At 65.3% G+C, this 21,333-nt stretch overlaps 1 protein-coding gene across 1 annotated transcript; it reads left to right on the top strand.

Annotated features, from left to right (window-relative positions):
- Positions 1 to 1,761: 1,761 nt before the first annotated feature.
- On the top strand, positions 1,762 to 21,228 carry SAMD11 (sterile alpha motif domain containing 11; the record flags this gene model as incomplete). Its single annotated transcript, XM_082834633.1, has 14 exons — positions 1,762 to 2,278; positions 3,376 to 3,467; positions 6,984 to 7,162; positions 8,747 to 8,797; positions 12,748 to 12,872; positions 15,860 to 15,949; positions 16,128 to 16,262; positions 17,983 to 18,145; positions 19,097 to 19,212; positions 19,438 to 19,516; positions 19,605 to 20,101; positions 20,326 to 20,450; positions 20,757 to 20,867; positions 20,983 to 21,228. 14 exons carry the CDS (start codon positions 1,762 to 1,764, stop codon positions 21,226 to 21,228), a joined length of 2,526 nt encoding a protein of 841 aa, XP_082690759.1.
- Positions 21,229 to 21,333: the final 105 nt, after the last annotated feature.

Here is a 21,333-nt window from a genome sequence, read left to right as displayed (position 1 = left end):
TGAGGGGGATTGTTCCCTCACTCCCAGCCCCTCCCTTGCAGAAGGTGCGAGCATTCCTATGACCCAGCTCAGCAGCCCCCCCCACCCCCCACCCCCCCCCCGCCCAAGCCTGGTCAGGAAGATGCCCACATGGGTGCCCTACCAGGTGCATCTCAGAGGGGCACGGGCAGGGGTCTGGGAGCTGGCTTGGGATCAGAGGCTACTCTCTAGCTTGTCCAAAATGGCACACCAGAGAAATACAAGGTCTCGCCAGCTACTATCAAAACCACCGAGGTTCTCAGTTTCTCTTCCTAGTTATCCCACTGCGAGGCCACCATGCTGACCTGCAGGGAGGTGTGGGTTGATCCCAGGGGACAGCTGCCCTCATACCAGGCCTAGACCAAGGCTGACCTCTCCCCCGAAGGCACGGAGGTGGACGTGGATGCGTAGGTCCCTCGTCCCCAGACTTGCACATGGCAAGGAGCAGCAATGTGCTCCGGTGCACGGACCCCTATTCAGCTGCCCCTCCCCCTCCCCACGTCCCCCACCCCTAACCCAGATTGGATCTAGCCCACTTTCTTGCCCCACCCTATGGCTCAGATACTGTTTGCCGTGGAGGCAGACAACCTGGATTTGAAACGTCAGTACAGTTACTTGGCCTCTTTGTATCTCACCTTCCTCATCTGTAAAATGGGGATAATAAAGGAAAACTCGTGTTGGGATCATCAGGTGAACTAAGGTGTGTGAAGTGTATGGTGAGGGGGCAATGGTTGATGGAACTGTTATCGTTGTTATTCACACACCACGAACCCTCCCCAACACCTTTGCCGAGGCCACACAGCGCACACCCTGTAGAGCGGAGGAGACCACCCATGCCCTCCCCACTGATGCCCACCACCTACCCAGAGCTGCCGGCTCACACACACCCCCGCCAGGCAAGCGGCGATTCCGATCCCGGATCCGCTCCTTCGCAAGGAGCCAGAGTCCAGGACTCCGGCTGGGGCGCCCAAACAGTGACTCCCTCAGCACCTGGCGCGGTCCATGCGCGCCGCCTCTCGCTGGCATCCGTCCCCCGCACCACCCCCATCCCCCCCCCACACACACCAGTCTCCTTTCCTCCTGTTCTCTCCCACTCGGGAATAGGGCAGAGGGTGCAGCCGGGGCCCGTCGGGTCCCCCCCGTGAGCCCAGTCGGCCGTCACGCACCCCCTGCTGGAGCCCGTGCCGCCCGCCCGCCGCGCCGGGGCCGTTTAAATGGGCCAAGTTGTGGCGGCGGCGGCGGCGGCGGCGGCGGCGGCGGCGCGAGTCTCCCAAGTCCCCGCCAGGCGGGCGCGCGCTGGAGTACGCGGGTGCGCGGCTGGGACGGCGGGGCGGGGGCCTGGGACCCTCCGGCGGGGCGGGGCACGCGGCCGGAGGCTCCACACCTCCTCACTGCCCGGCTCGGCCCGGCGGGCGCAGCAGCAAATCGGGCGCGGGGCCGCCCCGGGGGGCGCGGGCGCAGGTGGCCCAGCGCCCTGTGGAGCCCCAGGGTCCTGGAGCTGCGGCGCTGGGCAGGTCGATCGGGGATCGATACAGCTCTGGCAGCACCATGTCTCAGGCAGCAGAGGCCCCGCCAGCCGGCCGGGCAGCGGTCCGAGGTGGCCCGGCTGGGGCGCAGTAGCGGCGAGGACGGGTGCGCGGCCAGGAGCCTCCCAGGCCCCCGCCCTCGAGACCCAACTCCAGCCCGGGCCGGAACTAGTTGGGCCGGCTGCGGAGAGCCAGGCTGCAGGACCACCCGCCCACCATGCCGGCGGTCAAGAAGGAGCTACCCGGCCGCGAAGACCTCGCCCTGGCTCTGGCCACCTTCCACCCGACCCTGGCCGCGCTGCCACTGCCGCCGCTGCCCGGCTACCTGGCGCCACTGCCCGCCGCGGCCGCCCTGCCCCCGGCTGCCTCGCTACCAGCCGCGACCGCGGGCTACGAGGCGCTCTTGCCCCCGCCTCTCCGCGCCCCGCGCGCCTACCTGAGCCTGCACGAGGCCGCCCCGCACCTTCACCTGCCCAGAGACCCTCTGGCCCTCGAGCGCTTCTCGGCCACTGCGGCCGCGGCACCGGATTTCCAGCCGCTGCTGGACAACGGCGAGCCGTGCATCGAGGTGGAGTGCGGCGCCAACCGCGCGCTGCTCTACGTGCGCAAACTCTGCCAGGGCAGCAAGGGTCCGTCCATCCGCCACCGCGGCGAGTGGCTCACACCCAACGAGTTCCAGTTCGTCAGCGGCCGCGAGACGGCCAAGGACTGGAAGCGCAGCATCCGCCACAAAGGTGCGGCCGCCGTGGGGGCGCGGGCCTCTCCGGTCCCTCCCCTCTGCTCCCCGAGGACCCGTGGGTCCGGACCCCCCTCGTCCTGACACCTGGGAGACTCCATCTCTGCCTAGAGAGGGCGCTGCGACTCCGGGGCCACCGCAGAGACGCCCCCTTCCCCCAAGCACGGTCGCCTTGGTGGACCCGGGCAGAGCGCCCTCGGCCTCCGCGGTCCCCGCAGCGCTGGCCGCACGAGCCGGCGGCTCCTTCCGTCCGGAAGGTCTTTGCAGGATTCCTGGGCCTGAGGCTCACGGGGAAGTTTACGGGAACTCGGGAGAGCGGGCGGGAGGCCGACTGGGCGGGGTACTCCCCTGCGGGGTCGAGGAGCCACCGGTTCTGGCGGGAGTGGAGGGGCACACGTGAGGCGGCCGGGTGCGGACGCGCGCTGGTAAAGCGAAAGGCAAGGTGCAGGGGTGGCGCAGGCAGGTGGGGGGCGCGGGGGCGCGCGTCGGGGCGGGAGCGCGCGCGGAGCCGAGCGGCGGCGGGGCTGGGAGCAGCCGCTTGGGCTCCCGCAGGAGTCTGGCTCCGAGGGCGCGACGTGCGGGCGCCAGAGCGGGCATGCGGTGGGGGAGGCGGGGTGAGCGCCAGGCCGGGGGTAGGGGGTGGTTAGAAAGTTAGGGGCCCGGTCACGCTCGTCGACTTTGGGGCTCACGGCTCCACGAGGTCAAGCGCAGTCCCGGGTCCCGACCGCGCCGCTCACCTGCGCCGGGCCCGACCCTCCTCCGCCCGGCTCCGGGTTCCGGAGGACCGGCTTGGAGAGCGTGGAGCGCGGGAGGAGTGGCGCAGGGGGAGGGGAGAAGGCCGCCCTCCGTCAAGGAGGGGCGCTCACCGGATCTTGAGTTTCTGAGCTCTGCAGATCCCCGCGGCGTCCGCGAGGGTAGGGTGAGCCGCGAGGCCTGGCGGAGGGTTCGGAAGTTGGACGGAGGCGGGTGTTCATAGTCGTGGTGGGAGGGAACCTGGCCTTGACCCTGACAGCGCCCCGGAAGCGTGCCCGCGTGCCCGGCCCCACCTGTGCCCGCCCCGCTCCCTCACTGGTCCTGCCTCGGCTCTCCTCGCAGGGAAAAGTCTGAAGACGCTTATGTCCAAGGGGATCCTGCAGGTGCATCCTCCGATCTGCGACTGTCCAGGCTGTCGAATATCCTCCCCGGTGGTGAGATGTGGGAGAAAAGTTGGGGCTTCGGGGTCTTGTTTCTCCACCGCGGAGCTTGTGCCTGTATTTTCTAGGATCAGTCCTAACTTCAACCCTGCCGATGGGCAGGAGGGAGCCCCCAGGGACTAAGAGAGGAGATGACTTTGGGTGGGAATCCCGGGGCACCAGAGCCCTCACCCCCTTGATGCAGGGCAGGGTCCTGCCTATCCTGGAACCTCTCCTTGGGAGTCTGGGAGCTGCTTCTCCTGAGGTCCTGGGGACAGCCCACAGTGTGAAGGATTCCTCCCTGGACAGTGTCACCTGACTGGGGCTTGGGGACTTTGCCTTGTCACAGGTTGGGAGGGGGTCACCATGTCAGCTGGCCCAGCCTGGGAGAGGGGCCAGTCCTAAGGGAATGCTTGTTCTGGGATGTGACAGTGTGACAGTGTCGGCTGGCCTGGATGTACATTCTGGGGTGGCCACAGGCTTGGATGTGAGTGACGTGCATCTCTGGGTGCCCAGGGCTGGAGCCCTACAGGGCAAGGTCCTAGATGTCCAGGAGTGTCCGGGGATACAACCCAGCTTGGGGCACAGGAGGTGCAGAGTGGGCCTTGGGTGTCAAGAGAACTGCAGCTGGGAGCTGGTGTGGGGCCTCCAACCCAGTGTAGACGTCTCTTGACCCCTCATTAGCCTAGCGGAGCAAGGGAGACGGGGCCTGTGCCTGCCCCTGAAGCACTGCCCTCCCCATTGCATGCCCTCCAGGCAGCAGTGGTTGGAGGGTGAACCTGAAAAGGAAATTTCTCCTTGAGGGGGACAGTTCGAGCCCCTGGGGGAGAGCCCATTAGGGCCATGGCTCCTGGCACCACTCAGTAGCCCCGCTGCCAGGAAGGCCTGAGAGGACCCTGCAGGCCGCCCTCAGCTTGTTTACTTTGGACTGGCGGTAGGGTGGGGGAGGGGATGTCCTGGATTCCTCGTGGGCCCTGGGGGTGGGCAAGCTAGGAAGCCACACGCAGTCCTGTAAAGACACACAAGTTGGGCAGGGGAAGAGGACGCAGCTGAACCTCCCCACGTGCCCACCCCACACACTGTCTGGCATGAGCTCGCCATACTCACAGGCATGCCCGCCCACAGAGCCCCCCAGACAGAGCATGTACACAGGCAGCCCACCTTTGCCCGCTGCCACCATACCTGCCTGGGGCAGGAGGCTGAGCTCTCGCTCCCCTTCTCAAGCAGCTGGTGCCCAAGAGGACACCCTCCAGGCTGGTCTGGGTTTTCTGCCCGGGTGAGAGGAGCCCTGCCTCTCCCATCATCCCCTTTTGAAGGTCTCCCGTAGGAGGGGGGTGGGCAGGTGGCCTGAGCACAGCATCAGCCCCCTCTAGGACATTGCTTGCAGGGCTGCCTGCCTGTCAGGGGCTCCCAGGTCCCTGCCCTGCATGAGGGATGGCTCAGACCTGGGCCTGCCTCTTCTGAGCCCGGTCCCTCCCAGGCCCATCCCTGCACCCCTCCCTTAGGAAGGAAGGAGTCTCATGGACCCCCTTGTCTTTCCAGGCCCCACCTTTTCCACAGAGAGACTGTTTTCCCCTACTCCCCGTGGCCAGGTCCACAGGTATGTGCACACTGCACGGTCACAGAATATGGGTGTGCACACGGCGCAGGGCTCACGCAGCCGGCCTCCACACACCCACCCTCGCTGTCTGAGGAGCCAGTGCGTGGCTGGGGCAGGGGCTTAGCACCCAGTTCTTAAATCTCTGTGCTGAGCAGGGGTGAGCAGCTGAGGTCTCTGGTGTGTGGGGGGGAGGCATGTGAGTTCCCTGTCCTTGGCCAGGGTCAGCAGGGCTGCCCATCCTGGCCCCCCACCCTGGGGCCATCCCAGGCCACCCTAGCTGGTCTGGCCGCACCCCACGTGGCAGCCTTACTGCTCTGTTTCCCTCTCCTCTTCCTTGTCCCACAGATGAGAAGCAGAGAGAAATGCATTTACTTTTTTCCTAAGAGAACAGCTTAATTAAAGCGGAAAGGCAGGAGAGGAGGCCCTTTTGCTTGGGCTGCAGCAGGCTAGAGAAGGGCAGAGCCGAGGGGCCTTTGCAGCTGAGCACACTCCTGACAGGTCAGGGCTGTTGGGAACCCTCCCCCCAGAGCCTGGCCTGAAGAGGCTCGGGGCCCAGATGGGCAGTCCCCCCCCCACCCCGCCTCGCCCGAGCTCTGCTGTCGCTGGTGTAGCACCGAGCCAAGGCCAGGCCCCCTCGTCTTGCAGGCCTACCCCGGCTCCTTCCCCCCCACGCCACCCGTCCCCAGCACTGCCCAGTCCATCTTGCTGAGTGTGTGCTGCAGAGCCGACCATGGGGGGGGCCTCCTGGGTGGATGTGTGAGGGCAGGTGTGGCAGAGACTGGCTCCCAGAGCCTGTCAGGGGCACTGCCCAAATCTGGGGCTGGGACGGGTCGTGTGGAGGTGAGGGTGGTCTGGGTCTGAAGAGAACCTTTCCTCTGGAGGGTAGCACTGTGGTGGCTGCACACCGCGGCCCTTCAGATCCAGGGCGACGCTGTGCGGGGAGGGGCGAGAGCCCCCTGGACACCTTCTTCCCCAAGCTCCTGCGTGTGTCCTGCGTGTGGCGGGGACACGTTGTCCTAGCAACAGGAGGGTGGGGTCCTAGGAGGCCTCGGTCACTGAAAAGATGAAAGAGAATTAGGTAAGCCCCAGGCCCCTGCCACCTCCCTGAACCAGTCACCTGTTATTAAATAAGAAAGAGCCCCCTGCCCACCAGACAATAGGAACTTTTCTTCCCTAGGGTGGCAGCGCCTGCAGGCACTGGCAGGTACCATACCGTGCGGGCCCGAGCACGAGCCACCGGCTGTGCGCGGGCTCTGAGCGCCTCTGTGGGGGCCCTGTGCGTGTGCCCCTGCTCCCCACTCACGTGGCGGTCGCAGGGCTGGGACAGGTGCGCCTCGTTGAAAAACTCCGAATCTTTTAGTTCCTAACCCAGGGGGCAGAGCCCCCCCCCAGGGCCCGTGGGACAAAGGGTCTCAGCTGCCAGGTGACCTGTGAACCAAAGACCTGCAATTTGCCAGGGGTCAGCTTCAGCTCCCCCTGAGCTGGGCTCCATTTGGCACTAATCAGAAGGTGGGCTTGGCATGGGTGGGGGGTTCACGCAGAGTGTGAGGGGGGTTGCCAGGCAGACATGCAGGCAGAGGTAACTGCACGTTGAACGGTGACAGGACCCACAGCGTCCCGCGGGTACTCGCGGCCCCTCTGCGCTCCCTGGAGCTGGGAAAGCCGCACTGGTCTCCAGCAGGCGAGTGCCTGTGGAGGGGCCTGGGCCGAGTGTGGAGCCCCGACAAGGCACTGCCACACCCCAGCCCCCCAGGGTGGAGTGGAAGGCAGTCTCTTCAGGGGTTCCTGGTGGAGGCCTTGCCCCCCTGCTCTTGTCTTGGCCTCTGGCCAGTTGTGACGGTCCTGGAGGCTGGAGGCCCCTCTGCTGTAGGCACCCAGGAAGCTGAGCGACCCGGTTTGTCCTAACCTTCCTCTCCCCACTCCCTGTCCAGAACCGGGGGCGGCTGGCAGACAAGAGGACAGTTGCCTTGCCCCCTGCCCGTGTCCTGAAGAAGGAGCTGACCCCCAGCTTCTCAGCCAGTAGTGACAGTGACAGGAGTGGCCCGGCCTGTGGGCAGCGGCTGGGCTTGAAGCAGGAGGACGACCCGCATGTCCGTATCATGAAAAGAAGGTGCTTCAAGGGCCAGGGTGGGAGGGCACGCGGGCTCTGGCAGGTGGCAGAACTGGGGTCTCCAGGCAGCAGAAGGCCACATCAGGCTTCGGGTGGGGGGCCTTTGCCCTGGGGATAGGGCCCCAGTTTAGCTTGCTGTGTCTCCGTGGACGCTGATAGCTGCCTCGGCTGAAACAGAACCTGGACCCCCGGGGACATGCCACAGGATGGCTGTGAGCCCACCTTGCCCCCGCCTGGGGGCCGAGTGTCGGGCCAGGACTCGGTGGCATCGCCGGGGAGCGGGCATCACCAGCGGTCACGGCCAGAGCAGGCCACGGAGGGTAGTTGGCCAGGAGGCCCAGAGCCACTGGGTGTGAGGAAGGAAGGCGTCTCTAGGAGGAGGGTCTGGCGGCACCGCAGCCAGGCGGGGAAAGGGGAGCTGGGCGGGCCCCACGCTCGCTCTCACCAGAGGGGCCACTCCCCCCGGCTCCTACTGTCCCTCCCAGGCTTGAGGCTACCCTTCCTGACCTCCCACCTTCTCCCCTCCTGACAGAGGCCCCTCCCTCTGTCCACTCACCCCTTTTTCCATCCTTCCATCCATCTGTAGGTCCATCATCTGTCTGTCCGGCGTGTCTTGTGCATCCCCAGAATTTTAGGCCCTTTCTCTTCCTGCTTGGTCTGTTTTTTTTTTTTTTTTGAGGTACACGGGCCTCTCACTGTTGTGGCCTCTCCCGCTGCAGAGCACAGGCTCCGGATGCGCAGGCTCAACGGCCATGGCTCATGGGCCCAGCCGCTCCGCGGCATGTGGGATCCTCCCAAACGGGGGCACGAACCCGTGTTCCCTGCATCGGCAGGTGGACTCTCAACCACCGCGCCACCAGGGAAGCCCCTTGCTTGGTCTTTTAACATGTTCCAGTTTCTCCTACCCTAACCCTAACCGTCCGGGCCACCCGAGACACACACCCCCTGCCGCCCCCACTCCTACCCGTGCTAAGGTGAAGCACCACGTGGGCCTCCCACTGCCCTCCATCAGCCCGAGGGCCTTTTCAGGGGTGCTGCTGGGATGAGAGCGTGGGCACAGGGCAGAGCTGCTTCCTTTCTTGCCCTCGCCTGCCTCCGCTGTGTGATGGTCGCTTTCAGGAGGCAGGTTGGCAGCAGCCGGGACCCAGGGGCCACCACTGGAGCCGACAGTGGCCATGGGGCTCATTCCCTGCCCGGAGCAGCTCTAGCAACTAGGAAGTTGGGTTCAGTCACACAAGTGACACGTGCAGAGGAAGCCACAGCCCCACCCCCAGCACAGCGTGGGGGCTGCTCTGGTTCCACTGCAACAAGAAGCAGAGACTCGGGCTCTCAATTCTGCCCTTCCCGATTCCTCTGTCTGGTGAGGCCAGGAGCTGGCTTCTGCCCCGTGAGCCTGTCCTGGCGGCAGCCGCCGGCCTGTTGAGGGTGCTCTGAGCCAGCCCAGTTCCCTTGAGGCTGGCGCTCCAGGGCAGACACAGGGTGTGCCACACACACACACACACACACACACACACACACACACGTCCTGCTGTCCCCGTGCCGAGTCCTGGAGGCCACACTGACCCTCTGCTTCTCTCTTTGCAGAGTCCACACCCACTGGGATGTGAACATCTCCTTCCGAGAGACGTCCTGCAGGTAGGGCCAGGCTGGGGCCAGGCTGCCCCCACATGCTGTGCATGCGCAGGACAGAGCCTTCTTGCTCCACGTCCCCTGGGTCTGCTTCTAAGTCTCTCCAGCTTCCCTCCCCTCCTCCTCTCCTTAGTCCATCGTCTGTCCGTTGACTTGTGCCTAGGCTGTGACAGCAGCACGGCCGTGGGTGCTGGACTGCCCAACCCTGAAGCCAAAGTGTGCTCCCCCTCGCACATTGAAACCCATCTGCCCAGAGCTAAGGCTATGACCAGCCCCTCCCACCCTCCCAGAGAACCACTGGGATGTGAGAATGGTGATGTGTGAGTGGGGTCTTGAAGGATGCATAGGAGTTCACTAGGGAAAGGGGATGTCTGCAAAGACATGGAGGAGGGAGGGAAGGGGATGTGACAAGGGAGGAGGGGAAGCTGGTAGGCCTGGCTCAACTGGATGCTAAAGGGCCTTAGATGCTGGGACTGTTGGCATTGTCCTTCAGGCAGTGGGGAGCCACTGAAAGTTCTTGAGCAGGGGAGTAACCAGTGTATGTTTTGACAAGGTCCTGCTGGAGGCCCCGCCCAGCAGGTTGGGGGTTTGCTCCAGTCCATGGTGATCCAGGCATGGTGGAAGCAGAGAGGCTGAGGGGGCTGCCAATCCAAGATGTAGTAAGGAGATAAAAATGAGGGAACCTGATGAGGAGGCTGGGGCGTGTTGGGGAGACCCAAGTCCCCCGTTTCAGAAGGGCAGGGGTGGACAGTCTGTGGGCAGAGCCCAGGCTGTGGTGCCTGTGATGTCTGCTCAGTGGGGTCAAGTCTTGGCCCAGCGCTTCCAGGGAAGGCCCAGGAAGGGCCCAACCGAGCAGGCAGTGGGCGTCCAGCACTGAGTGGCCCCACTTGCTGCCTGGCTTTGTGCCAGATGTGTTATTATTTATTTATTTATTTATTTATTTTTGCGTTGGGTCTTCGTTGCTGCGCGCAGGCTTTCTCTAGTTGTGGCAAGCGGGGACTACTCTTTGTTGCGGTGCATGGGTTTCTCATTGCGGTGGCTTCTTGTTGCAGAGCACGGGCTCTAGGCACGCGGGCTTCAGTAGTTGTGGCTCGCGGGCTCTAGAGCGCAGGCTCAGTAGTTGTGGTGCACGGGCTCAGTTGCTCCGCAGCATGTGGAATCTTCCCGGACCAGGGCTCGAACCCGTGTCTCCTGCGTTGGCAGGCGGATTCTTAACCACTGTGCCACCAGGGAAGTCCTGGATGTGTTATTATTTACATTTCTGAGAATGTCTGGGTCCTGGAGCCAAATTACAATGAAAACATCTTTAAACTTATCTCCACCTCATTTTGAAGTTGCCCACTCAACTGATCATTTTTATGAACCGTCATGAACATTGACGACGTTTTATGAGCCTTTTACTTGGGAAGCTACATGATAAGTTTGTCAGCGAAGCCTGTAGGGAAATCCCAGGCTGCTCCTCCGCTGCCTGTAGCCCCCTGCTCACCCCACCTGGCCATGGGATGTGGGAGAGGGCCCAGGTGTCCAGACGCAGGGAGCCCCTAGCAAGAGGCCAGGCCCCAGTGTGAGGGTGCTCCTTCGGCCTGGCACAGGCGCTCAGAGCAGCAGGGCTGATTTTCTGGACTTTGCCAGAGGGGAGACTGAGGGGCTCAGCTAAGAGGACTTACAGCCCATCGGCCTCCCCGCCAGTCCCCCACTGCACACCCCGGCGTCTGGCCAGGGAGGGCTGGCAAGCACACGGCCCAGCAGCCTCACACTGCCCCCACCCCGGCTCTGTCTTTGTCTCTTCCTGGCTCCTTTTGGCCCTGTCCATGTGTCTTTCTGTCTCTAGTCTGCTGTCTGTACTTCAGGCTCTGTCCATCTGTTTGTCTGCTGTTGCCATCCTTTCTGTCGGTCCAGTAGCGCCTGTCCATGTCTGTCTGTCCACCTCCGTCTGTCTGGTCATCTGACTTCATCCATCGATCTTCATCTGTCTGTCTGTCCATCGGTTCCATCCGTCGGTCCATTCTTCCCCGTCCCTCTGTCTGCATGACTGCAGTGAACCACCTGCCTGGTTGGAGCTCCCCATTAGGCCCCCTGCATCCTGGGCAGCAGGCAGGAGATGTGGCCCCTGCCCTCCCGAGGCCCCTGAGCTGGCCCGGAGGTGCACAAGGGCTGGACAGCACAGCAGGCACTGGAGGAACCCGAGGGCCCCTCACGGGGAGACGGGATCTGAGGGTTCACACGTGTTCAGGTTGGCGTGTACAAAATTTGTTCACGGTTCTTTATATAAAGCCTGGCGTGAATGACACCAGGCTTTATGTAAAGTGAACGACGGAGTGACCACACAGGTTTCCTGGGGCCCATGGGGCAGACCCCCAAGGCAGGGAGCAGGGTTTGGTGGGTGGACTGTGGCCTGTCCCCACTAGGCTTCGCCTCCCTGGGGCCGCGGCGCCCCCGTGCCTGAAAGAGCAACGAGAGCACTGTTGGCCACGGGGGGGGGGGGGGCAGACCCAGTCCCTGCGTGGGGCTCTCGACTGAGGATTCATGGGGAGCAAGCTGATGGGGCCTGACCCTACTCCTCAGCCTCTGGGGAGGTGGTCCCCCTCCTGCAGGAGTCCTAGGGACACCAGAAGGGGGTCCCCTCAAGGGAGAGCTCCGTGGCGGCAGCAGCCTCGCCACTAGGCACCCGCCGCCCCTCCCTGGTGCTGAGGACAGCACTTCTCTCTTCCACCCCCCACCCCGCCCCGCCCCCGCATTGATGAGGATGATAGAGGGGGTGAGGATTGCTGCCAATTAATCCCATAAAGTACTTATTCCCACCCCACCTGCCCTCTTGTTTGCACAGCGAGGGCCTTCTCGCCTCCAGGGAAAGGGGGTTGGGGGTGGGAGAGAGCCTGCATCAGGGTCTCCCAGAGGCTCTAGAGCCCAGCCCTGGAGGCTTCGGAGCTGAAACTGATCTGCTTAGGGGCCAGCTCTGGATTAGCGTGCTCCAGCCACCCAGGCTGGGGGGAGGGGTGCTGGGGGCTATTTAATGAGGTTTAGGGTTGGTTCCCAGGTCACTCAGTGGAGGCCCCCCTTGCAGTGGCCCAGACAGGAGGCTGCTCCGTTACAGGTGGGCTGGGGAGCGAGGGTGCTGGGGAGGGAGCGCTGGGGTGTCACAGGGCGGGCCGGGGTCCGTCCCTGCTCCTCTTCTGTCGTATCCCAACTTCCTGCCACTCCTGGCTGCATCTGCAAGGTGGCGAGTGGCCCTTCCCTGTGCTAAGGGAGATGCTCTCAGAGCCCCAAGAGCAAACGGGTTGGGGGACCATTCCCTCCCTCTTTTCTCTGGGGTTCTGTGATACAGGCTTTGAGCTGATTTGACAGTAAGAGAAATGAGGGAACAAAGTTAAATTCGTGTTCTCCCAGGGTTCTTGGCGGGGAGCCCTGGGAGAAGAGCGTCCTGAGCACGGGCACACCGGGGACCACGGTGCGCGTCTGTCTGTGTGTGTCTGCAGGCCTTGGTGAGTGTGCGTGCGCCCCTGTGTGTCCCTGGACACGCGCACACCTCATTGGCTGCAGACTTTGCTCTCAACCTCGGTTTCCTTATTTGAAGAAATCGAGAGTCCATGGGTGACTGCAAGTTTAGCACGTGCACAGGAATGAGTGCTGGGCCCCTCTGGCAGCCTACACCCCAGGAGCAGGCCCCCCGAGGCAGGAGGCAGGGACACCGTGGCCGGTCTCTCTGGAGAGAGCACTGCAGGACAGGGCCAGCCCTGCACTCCAGACAGACCCTCCCTGGGAGCAGCAGTGGGGTCTGAGGGCAAGGCCTCCACGTCCAGCCGACACTCGGCAGGAGCTGGTGGGCCCAGGTGGCGCCTGCGTGGGTCAGGGTGAGAGCCCACACCCACCAGGGAATGGAGATGCTCACAGCGCTCACACGCGAGCTCAGTCAGGAGCCCCACCGGGTCTCACCTTCCCCATCTGCTTCGCTGCAGCCAGGACAGCGACCTCCCCACCCTCATATCCAGCCTGCGTCGCAGCCGCCACCTCGTTATGCCCGAGCATCAGAGCCGCTGTGAATTCCAGAGAGGCAGCGTGGAGGTCGGCCTGGGAGCCGCAGGTGAGGGGCCAGGGCAGTGCCGGGGGTGTGGGGGGGTGGCGGGGGATGAGGACGGGGCTGCCGGAGCCAAGGCAGCTCAGCGAGAGCACGGCCGCCCCACGGCCCTCCCTGCGTCTCTGCCCGTCGGCTCTGGGTGCCGCCACCGCCCCCAGCAGCCTTGGCGGGCAGCCAGGGAGGCCAGCGGAGGCGGCGGGAGGGGGCGAGGCCGGCTGTCCCCCGGGGCTCTGTGTGATGGTAATTGTGTTAATCCCGGCCAGCCGTGCAGACAGAAGGCGGAGGCGGTGGCTCCACCGTGGCTGCTGCTGCAGGGGGCTTGGAGCGGCGGAGGCCCCAGGGGCAGCGGAAGGCAGGACAGTCAGGGAGTGCAGGCCTCACGGAGGCTCCGAGGTGCACACCTGGGAGTGGCTCCCGGATGGGCAGGGACACGCTCTGCACGCACGGAGTACCCACCGACCCCACAGAGCGAGGGGCCCCGAGAGGGAAGGGGGCCACGCCCTGAGAGAAGGGGGACTGGGGCCTGGACCTCTGCAGGGGTGGGGCAGGAGTGTGCTGGCCCAGGAGCTCTGTCCCTGAGGAGGGGCGGCTCTTGGTGACAGCAGGAGCTCAGAGGGAGGGACAACTTGGGGACCCACGAGGCACCACTGCAGAGACTGTGCGGCATGACTGAGCTGTGGCTGAAGGTGTGGGGGGGTGCTGAGAGGAGGTGGCAGGGGTCCCTTGCTGCCCTATGGACCAGGGCAAACCCGCGAAGTTCCCAGCAGTGGCTGCAGCTCTCAGGAAGGCTGGGCAGGGGATGGTCCACCGTCCTGGGACACCTGAGTACCCCCATCAGGGCCTCCAGGTGTGCCTGTGCCTAGGTAGGCCTCTGGGGGAGTGCTGCTTCTGGAGCCGTGTTGGGGGCGGAGCAGGCGGCTGATAAAATCGAATTGCCCCATCAATCGGGGGAGCCTCCGGAGCCCCACAGTGGTTGAGATATTCTGAGCCGCCAGGCCCCCTGCTGCCTGCACACGTGGAGTCCTCCCCATGGTGCGTGGCCTGAGTGCGCGTGTGCGCCCCGGACCCGGCCAGAGGCCTGGGTATCCACTCACGCCCGTGTGACACGCGTGTGTCAGGGTGCCCTCACTCTTTGTGCTCAGGTGCAAGGCCCGCATATGAGCACTTCGGGGGTCCCACGTGGTCTGCATGAGGCACCACGTGTGTCCAGGTTTCGCCCGAGCCCTGCCCTCCTCTCGGGACTCCACTTCTCAGCGGCTCCCACGTCCTGCGGCCGGCCCCTGGGTGGAGGCCTTCGCCCGCCCTCACCTTCTCAGCCCCAGCAGCATGTGTCAGTCCTGTTCTTACCCGGGGGGGGGGGGGGGGGGGGGAAGGGTCGGGAGGAGAGGGCTTGGGGCGGCCCTGCAGACCTCTGGCGACCGTGTGTGTGTCTGCTTCTGGCTGCCCCGGGTGTGCCTGTGAGTAGATGTGGCCTCATGAGGGCCTGGTGAGCCCCAGACCCCCACGGCAGGAGCCCCCTGCGGCCATGGGCCTGGTTCTCACTGTGGGTCCCCCCCACAGTCAGGTGCTCCCCAGCACCTCTCCCAGGCAGAGAGGAGCCCCACCCCCAGCATGGAAAATGGGAAACAGATCGCAGGGAGGTGAGAGCCCTGGGTTGTTCTCTGGGTCCAGGAGGCGTGCGTACAGGGTGGGGTTCGGGCAGCAGGTGTGGACCTAGCCCAGACCCACCTTCCCGTCTGGCACAGCTGGACGCTGTAGCCCTGCTGGCCGGAGACCCTTTGGCTTCCCGAGGGGCCTTGTGCAGGTTGAGCACCCCCCCACCCATCCTGCTAGGTCACTGAGGTAGGACCCTTCGTCTGGGCGGTCCCTCGTCCCTCCCGGTGCAAGGCCTGGGGCTAGGCCCCTGGGCCCCGGCCAGTGGCAGGAGGTAGCCGAGATCAATAAGTTATTAGCACCATTCTGTCAGCTGTAAAGTGCAGATTGATCTGCACGCACTTCCCCACCTGATAAAAATGACAGATTAAAGGAATAAGGAGAAGGCGGGCCCCTCACCCACCCAGAGCCCCGTGAGGATGGAGAGGGGGCCAGGAGCACGGGGTCTGGACGGGAGGCCAGCACTGTGGTGGGTTAGGGTAGGTAACTGTGGTGGGTCCAGGAGACCGAGCCAATTGCTGAGCTGTTCCACAGAAACCTCCCAGGCCTTGGGCTCGGGAGGGAGCCTGGCGTCTGGGTGCAGGGGCTGGGATGGATGAGTATGGCTTGGATGTGGGACCTGAGAGAGGACTTCAGGATGGGGGTGGGGCTGGGGCGGGGCTTGGGCCACGTGAGCGGCTGTACGCAGTGGGTGAGGCTGCTTGGGGTGCCCTTGGGGGCTTAGCCCAGCCGGGCAGGTGGGCATGTGTGTGACAGGCCAGGCCAGGGTGGTGGCTCGGGCTTTCTGGGGGCAGTGAGGGATGTGGCCTGGGGGCAGGGGCCCAGGAAGAATGGGTGTGGCAGGTGTGCCGGGGTCTGTGGCCTCTAGGAAGAGCTTTGGGTACCCTGGCACGGGACTCTGCACTGCCGGTCCTCACCCGTACCCTAGGAGGAGAGGTTGGTTTCCAGTCAAATCAGGGTGCTGAGGAAGGCTCCTTACCCTGCAGAGGAGACTAGTCTGGCTGGTGCGGGCAGCATGGCACCTGTGGGGTCCCGAGTTGCTACCTGAGGCCGTAGCTGTGGATCTCCCATCGTATCTATGCACACACAGTCCAGAGCCCAGGGTCTGGACCGTCCCAGGCCCTCGCCCTGTCCCAGCCCCACATGAGGGACCCCAGGCTGGGCACGGCTTTAACCTGGCCAGGACCCACAGGCACCCCTGAGGAATGAGGGGTGTGGTTCCAGGCTGAGCTGGAGCTGGGCCGGGACTGAGGCCGGTATTGGGGTGGGCCTGAGCTGTTCCCGCCCTGGCCCCTACGAGCCCTGAGAGGCAGGGCGGGGTTCACTCTGCCCTCTCCCAGGTGACCTGTTGGGCAAGAGGCTGGGTCGCTCCCCCCACATCAGCGGTGACTGCCCTTCGGAGAAGAAAGCCCGAAGCAAGTCCCCTCAAGGTGTGAGCCCGACCCCCGGGGGGTGGAGGCACAGGCACTGGAGAGGAAGGGGGACAGCCCGGACCCTCTGCAGGGCAGGGTCAGCACAGCAGCAGGTTCTAAGAGGGGAGCCCCTTGCCTCTCCCCCTCGGCTGTATCTGAAGGGGAAGACCCCCTCTCCTGTGCTTGCCCAACACAGAGGGTCCATTGCTTCCGGAACTAGGGCCCGGCATGGCCCCCGAGGACCATTACCGCCGGCTGGTGTCCGCCCTGAGTGAGGCCGGCACCTTTGAGGACCCTCAGCGTCTCTACCACCTGGGCCTCCCCGGCCACGGTATGTAGCCCCTCCCCAGCATGAGAGCCCACCACGTGCACCGGACTCTCCCTGTCCCGAGAGGTCTCTGCTCACCCTGCAAAGAGGCCCTGGGGTCTCTGGCTGCTGACACCAAGGCTGGGATTGCATGCAGGTCTTTCGGCCCCTCAAACCTCGAAAACCCTTGTAGGTGGGCAATGAGGCCCACCTCCTCCTCCCTCTGCCCAAGCAGCGCTTGTTTGGGTGGATCTAGGGGAGTCCCCCCACAACAGGTCTCCCACAGACTCTCCCAGCTGGGCCTCGAATGGCCACTGTCACTTCACAGATGAGGAAGCTAAGTCTCGGGAGCCCACGCGAGAGTGGGAGGTGGGGGTTTCCCCAGGCCCAGCGCACGCAGGGCCCCGTGGCCCCTGGTCTGGACGGCTCCGTCTGGCGAGTGCCAGGCCCCTCCTCGGGGAGGCCAAGAGCGGGGCAGCAGTCAGCCCCTGAAAGTCCACTGTGGACGTCCGTCCAGAAGCAGGATGGGCGACGGTTCAGGTTTGGCCGCCCGGCCTTCACCAGTGCTCAGAAGGCGCACCGGACAGAGGCGCCATGCCCATCCCACCCGGCTCCCAGATGGGACGCTTGGAAGCCCCCCTGCCACCGCGAGGGCACAGTCCAGCACCCTGTCCGGCTGCACCCGGGCTTTGCAGACCCCAGTCCGGGGGCTGGGGCCGGGGGCTTGCCTTTCCTGGCTGGAACTGGGTGAGAGGGTTCTGGGAAAACGGGCCGGATTTCCTCTCCTTACACAGGCACTGTCCCCCAGGGCAGTCAGGCACCGAGAGCCTGAATAATTCATCAAATGTTAATAATTTAAAAATCTTCCTTTTTAATTGCTTTCCCTGCCCTGCCTGGGGCCGGCTCCGCCGGCCTGCGCGGGGAGGGGCGATGGCCGCGGGGAGCGGCGCGGAGTCGGGCTGTCAATCAGGCCCCCGCCCGCCGCCCCCGCCCAGAGCCGAGGGTAAATAACCCAGGCCGCGGGCGGGCGGGGGCGCGGGGCCCTGCAGGGATCGGGATCGATGCGGGCGGCCGCGCCGGCTGGGCTCTGCGGCCTGGCACCCGGCCCCGGGCAGGACCCACCTCCGCTTTTCGGGTAATTAATTTATAAACAGGCGGTGGCGGCGGAGCCTGCACAGTGGGGGGGCTACGGGGGGGGACTGTGAGGTCCGGCCCTGAACAGGACAGAGGGCCAGGGGTGGGGAGCAGAGTGCGTAGACCGCACAGTGGGCCCGGGTGTTACCTAGGAGGGGGTTGGAGACCCGCCCCAACTCCTGGACAGGTCCCACTGCCCTCACTCTGGGGCCTTTGCACGACCCCTCCCCTCACGGGCCCTGCAGCCTTGCTCTCGGCAGTCTCAACTCTGGTTCCTGCACCACCAGACTCCCTGCGTGAGACATTTCCCTCTCTCCATCCCAACCACTTTCTTGTTTCTGACATCCCCATATCCCTTACAAATGCCCACTTGGCCCCCCTCCCAAGACCGGTGGGTGCCACCAGCGGGTCTTGCGCTGGGATGTCTGGTGTCGGCCCTGCCCCATGGCCTTCTGCTCGTCTTTCTGTCCCGGTGACGAACCAGCAGGGTCGGTGGGAGAATGTGCTCCGGGTCTGCGTGTCCTTGGCCAGTGTACTACAGGGTGTGGGGGACATGAGGGCCTGGTGGGGGCTGGCCTCTGGGTCACTGCTGCTGCTGCCCCCTCCTCAGATCTCCTGAGGGTCCGGCAGGAGGTGGCAGCGGCAGCCGCGAGGAGCCCCAGCGGCCTGGAGGTCCACCTGCCCTCATCCACAGCAGGTCAGCGTCGGAAGCAGGGCCTGGCTCAGCACCGAGACGTCACCGCCCCAGCTGGCGCCCCGTCCTTCTCAGAGAGGTATCGGCGTGCCTGCATTTCAGAGAGACCCCTACATTCCCTGTGCTTGTTTCGGGGCTACAGAGCTGCGGTTGGCAGACCTATCACCTGGTTTCTGCATGTGAGGTCCACAGCCCGCACTTCCCCTTCGCCGCTGTACAGCCGCAGGGTCCTGAGTGAACCGGGCACTGTGCTCGGGCCTCGGTTGGTGGCAGCCGGGCAGAGGCCCAGAACACTTCTGGGGTAGAATGTGTGGGGGTGACCATCTCTCTGGGTGGGGTGTGTTTCCACGGAGCAGCTGTGGGGCCCGCTGAATCCAGGTGCCCCTGAGACAGCTGAGGGCTTTGCTCCCCCAACAGGTAGGTGAGGGGGCTTGAGGCAGAGGAGGGGGGGCAGTGCAAGGTCTGGGAACCCCAAAGTCGGAGGAGAGCTGGGGGCGGGGAGAGCCCCCCAGCAGTACCGATTCAGACACCGGAGCCGCTGGCAGCACAGGCGAGGCCTCCGGGGCTTGTAGGGGCCGGAATACCCCAGGAGGGGGCTGGGGCGGAAGGACTTCGGAGGCTCCCCGCCCCTCCCGCCGGGAGGCCGCCCTCGCGCCCGCGCCCGCGAGTTTCTGGCTGCAGCCGCCGCCTCCCGGACCGCGGCTAATTGCGCCGCGTCCGCGCAGGGTCGGCTAGGGGCAGGGGCCGCGGGGGCGGGGGCCCCAGCGCGGTAATTACCGCCACAGTCGCCGCCGCCCGCCGGGCCAGCGCCTCCGCGCCGCCGCCGAGATTAATTGGCGCCGCCAGCGGGGGCGGAGGCGACCCGAACCGCGGCGGGCGCACATCGACCGCCCGCAGGGCCGGCAATTAGCAGAGGCGGCCGGAGCTGGGGGCCGCGGGGGCGGGGGGCGGCAGTTCCGGGAAGAAGGGGGCGCGCGGGGAGGGGGCCCGAGGCTGCGGCTCGCGCGGCTCACCACCCTGCTGTCCACAGGGAGTTGTCGCAGCCGCCCCCCTTGCTGTCGCCCCAGAATGCCCCCCACATCGCCCTGGGCCCCCACCTCAGGCCCCCCTTTTTGGGGGTGCCCTCGGCACTGTGCCAGACCCCAGGTGAGGAGTAGGCTGGTGCGCGATTCTGTGCCCCGGAGGTTGGGGGGTGGGGTGGGGCTGTTGGTGCGGGGCCAGCCGGGTTCGTCTGTCACAGACCGCGTGTCCATCAGTGCTCCCGGCGAACCCGCCCCTCCCCCTATGGAAGCCAAGGACAGACCAGGGCGGGCTTGGGTGGCCCTGGACCACTCGGCCACCCGGCCTCGTGGTCTGTCCCCTTCCCACCAGGCTACGGCTTCCTGCCCCCTGCCCAGGCGGAGATGCTCGCCCGGCAGCAGGAGCTCCTGCGGAAGCAGAACCTGGCCCGGTAGGTGCTTCACCGGGGGGTGGGGCGGCGGGGCGGGAAGTGTCACTGCCGAGCTGGCTGATACTCTGCGGTCTGTCTCCACGGCCAGGCTGGAGATGTCAGCAGAGCTGCTGCGCCAGAAGGAGCTGGAGAGCGCGCACCGGCCGCAGCTGCTGGCACCCGAGGCCACCCTGCGCCCACCCGACGGTGCCGAGGAGCTGCAGCGGCGCGGGGCTATGCTGGTGCTGAGACACAGCTCTGCGCCCCTGCTGGCCCTGCCTCCCCAGGGACCCCCGGGCCCCGGTCCCCCCACCCCGCCCCAGGAGCCTGCCCGCCGAGCTCCTCGGAAGGGGGGCCCCAGCCCTGCCTCAGCCCGGCCCAGTGAGCCCAAGGAGACCACAGGGGCTGGGCTCTGGGCACAAGACGGTTCTGAAGATGAGCCCCCCAAGGACTCAGACGGAGAGGACCCCGAGATGGTGGCTGCTGGGGGCCAGGGCCCAACTGGAGGGGCCAGCTCTGAGGGGAAGGGGCTTGTCTCAGGGTCCATGCTGCCCCCTCCACTGCCCCTGGGCTTGCCTTACACGGTCAGCCCCTACTTCCACACAGGTGGGCACCCCCGCCATGCCTTTAGATCCCTCCATGGGGTGGAAGGAGACCGTCCCCCATCCCCCACCCAGGGTCTCAGGGAGGGTGTCCACCGGGAGAAAGATCCCTTTCCGTCATCAGTCCAACATTTCTGAACAATTAGGGCGAGCAAAGATCAGCAGACAGGGGTGGGAGCATAGGAAAGAGCTGGCCAGAGTCCTAGTAACACTCTACCCCCAACCCAGGCGCCACGGGGGGCCTCTTCATGGATGGGGAGGGGGCCACAGCGCCCGAGGATGTCAGCAAGTGGACAGTGGACGACGTCTGCAGCTTTGTGGGCGGCCTGTCCGGCTGCAGAGAATATGCACCGGTGAGGGGACCCGCCCAGGATGGTCTGAGCACCCCCGCTACCCAGTGCTGCTTCCCACCCCAAGTTTCTCCTCAAAGACTGCGGGGGTGGGGTATGCACCAGTGCCCCCAGTCAGTGCGTGCTGTCAGTGCTTCCGCCTCCAAGGTGGGACACGTGCCTAACACACAGGAGACTTTCATCTGACGCTTCTTCCTGCAACTGCGCCAGCCGCTCCTCTTGGCTCCGCTTCCTCTGGAGAGCTTTGAGGCCACCCCAGGACGCACGGCCCTGGCACTCATGCCCTGACACTGTGCCCCCCACCCCCAGGTCTTCAGAGAACAGGGGATTGACGGGGAGACCCTGCCCCTGCTGACAGAGGAACATCTCCTGACCACCATGGGGCTGAAGCTGGGGCCTGCTCTCAAGATCCGGGCCCAGGTGAGCGCCTGCTGGAGGCAGTGGTCTCCAGACAACGGAGGGGTAGCACTGAGGCTCTGCGTGTGGCTGCACGGTGGCAGCCCCGCAGGCCCCATCCAGGCCCGTCTCTCCACAGGTGGCCAAGCGCCTGGGCCGAGTCTTCTACATGGCCAGCTTCCCCGTGGCTCTGCCGCTGCAGCCACCAACACTGCGGGCTCCCGAGAGGGAGCTCAACTCGGGGGAGCAGCCCCTGTCCCCAGCACCGGCCCCCTCGCCCTATGGGGGCGCGCAGCCCCCTGCCAGCCGAGCCTCACCCAAGCAGGAGAACGGAACCATGGCTCTGCTCCCAGGGCCCACGGACCCCTCCCAGCCTCTGTGCTGAGCTGGTGTCAGACCCCCCATCCTTCACTGCCGGCTGCTCCCCGGCAAAGGCCCCCAACCCCACAGCTTATCCTCCTTTCGGTTTTGGATGCAAAAACACAATTTT

Source organism: Leucopleurus acutus (genome assembly GCF_964270905.1).
Source record: "Leucopleurus acutus genome assembly, chromosome: 2".
Lineage (NCBI taxonomy): Eukaryota > Metazoa > Chordata > Mammalia > Artiodactyla > Delphinidae > Leucopleurus > Leucopleurus acutus.
This window is presented reverse-complemented; position numbering and strand designations above follow the sequence as displayed.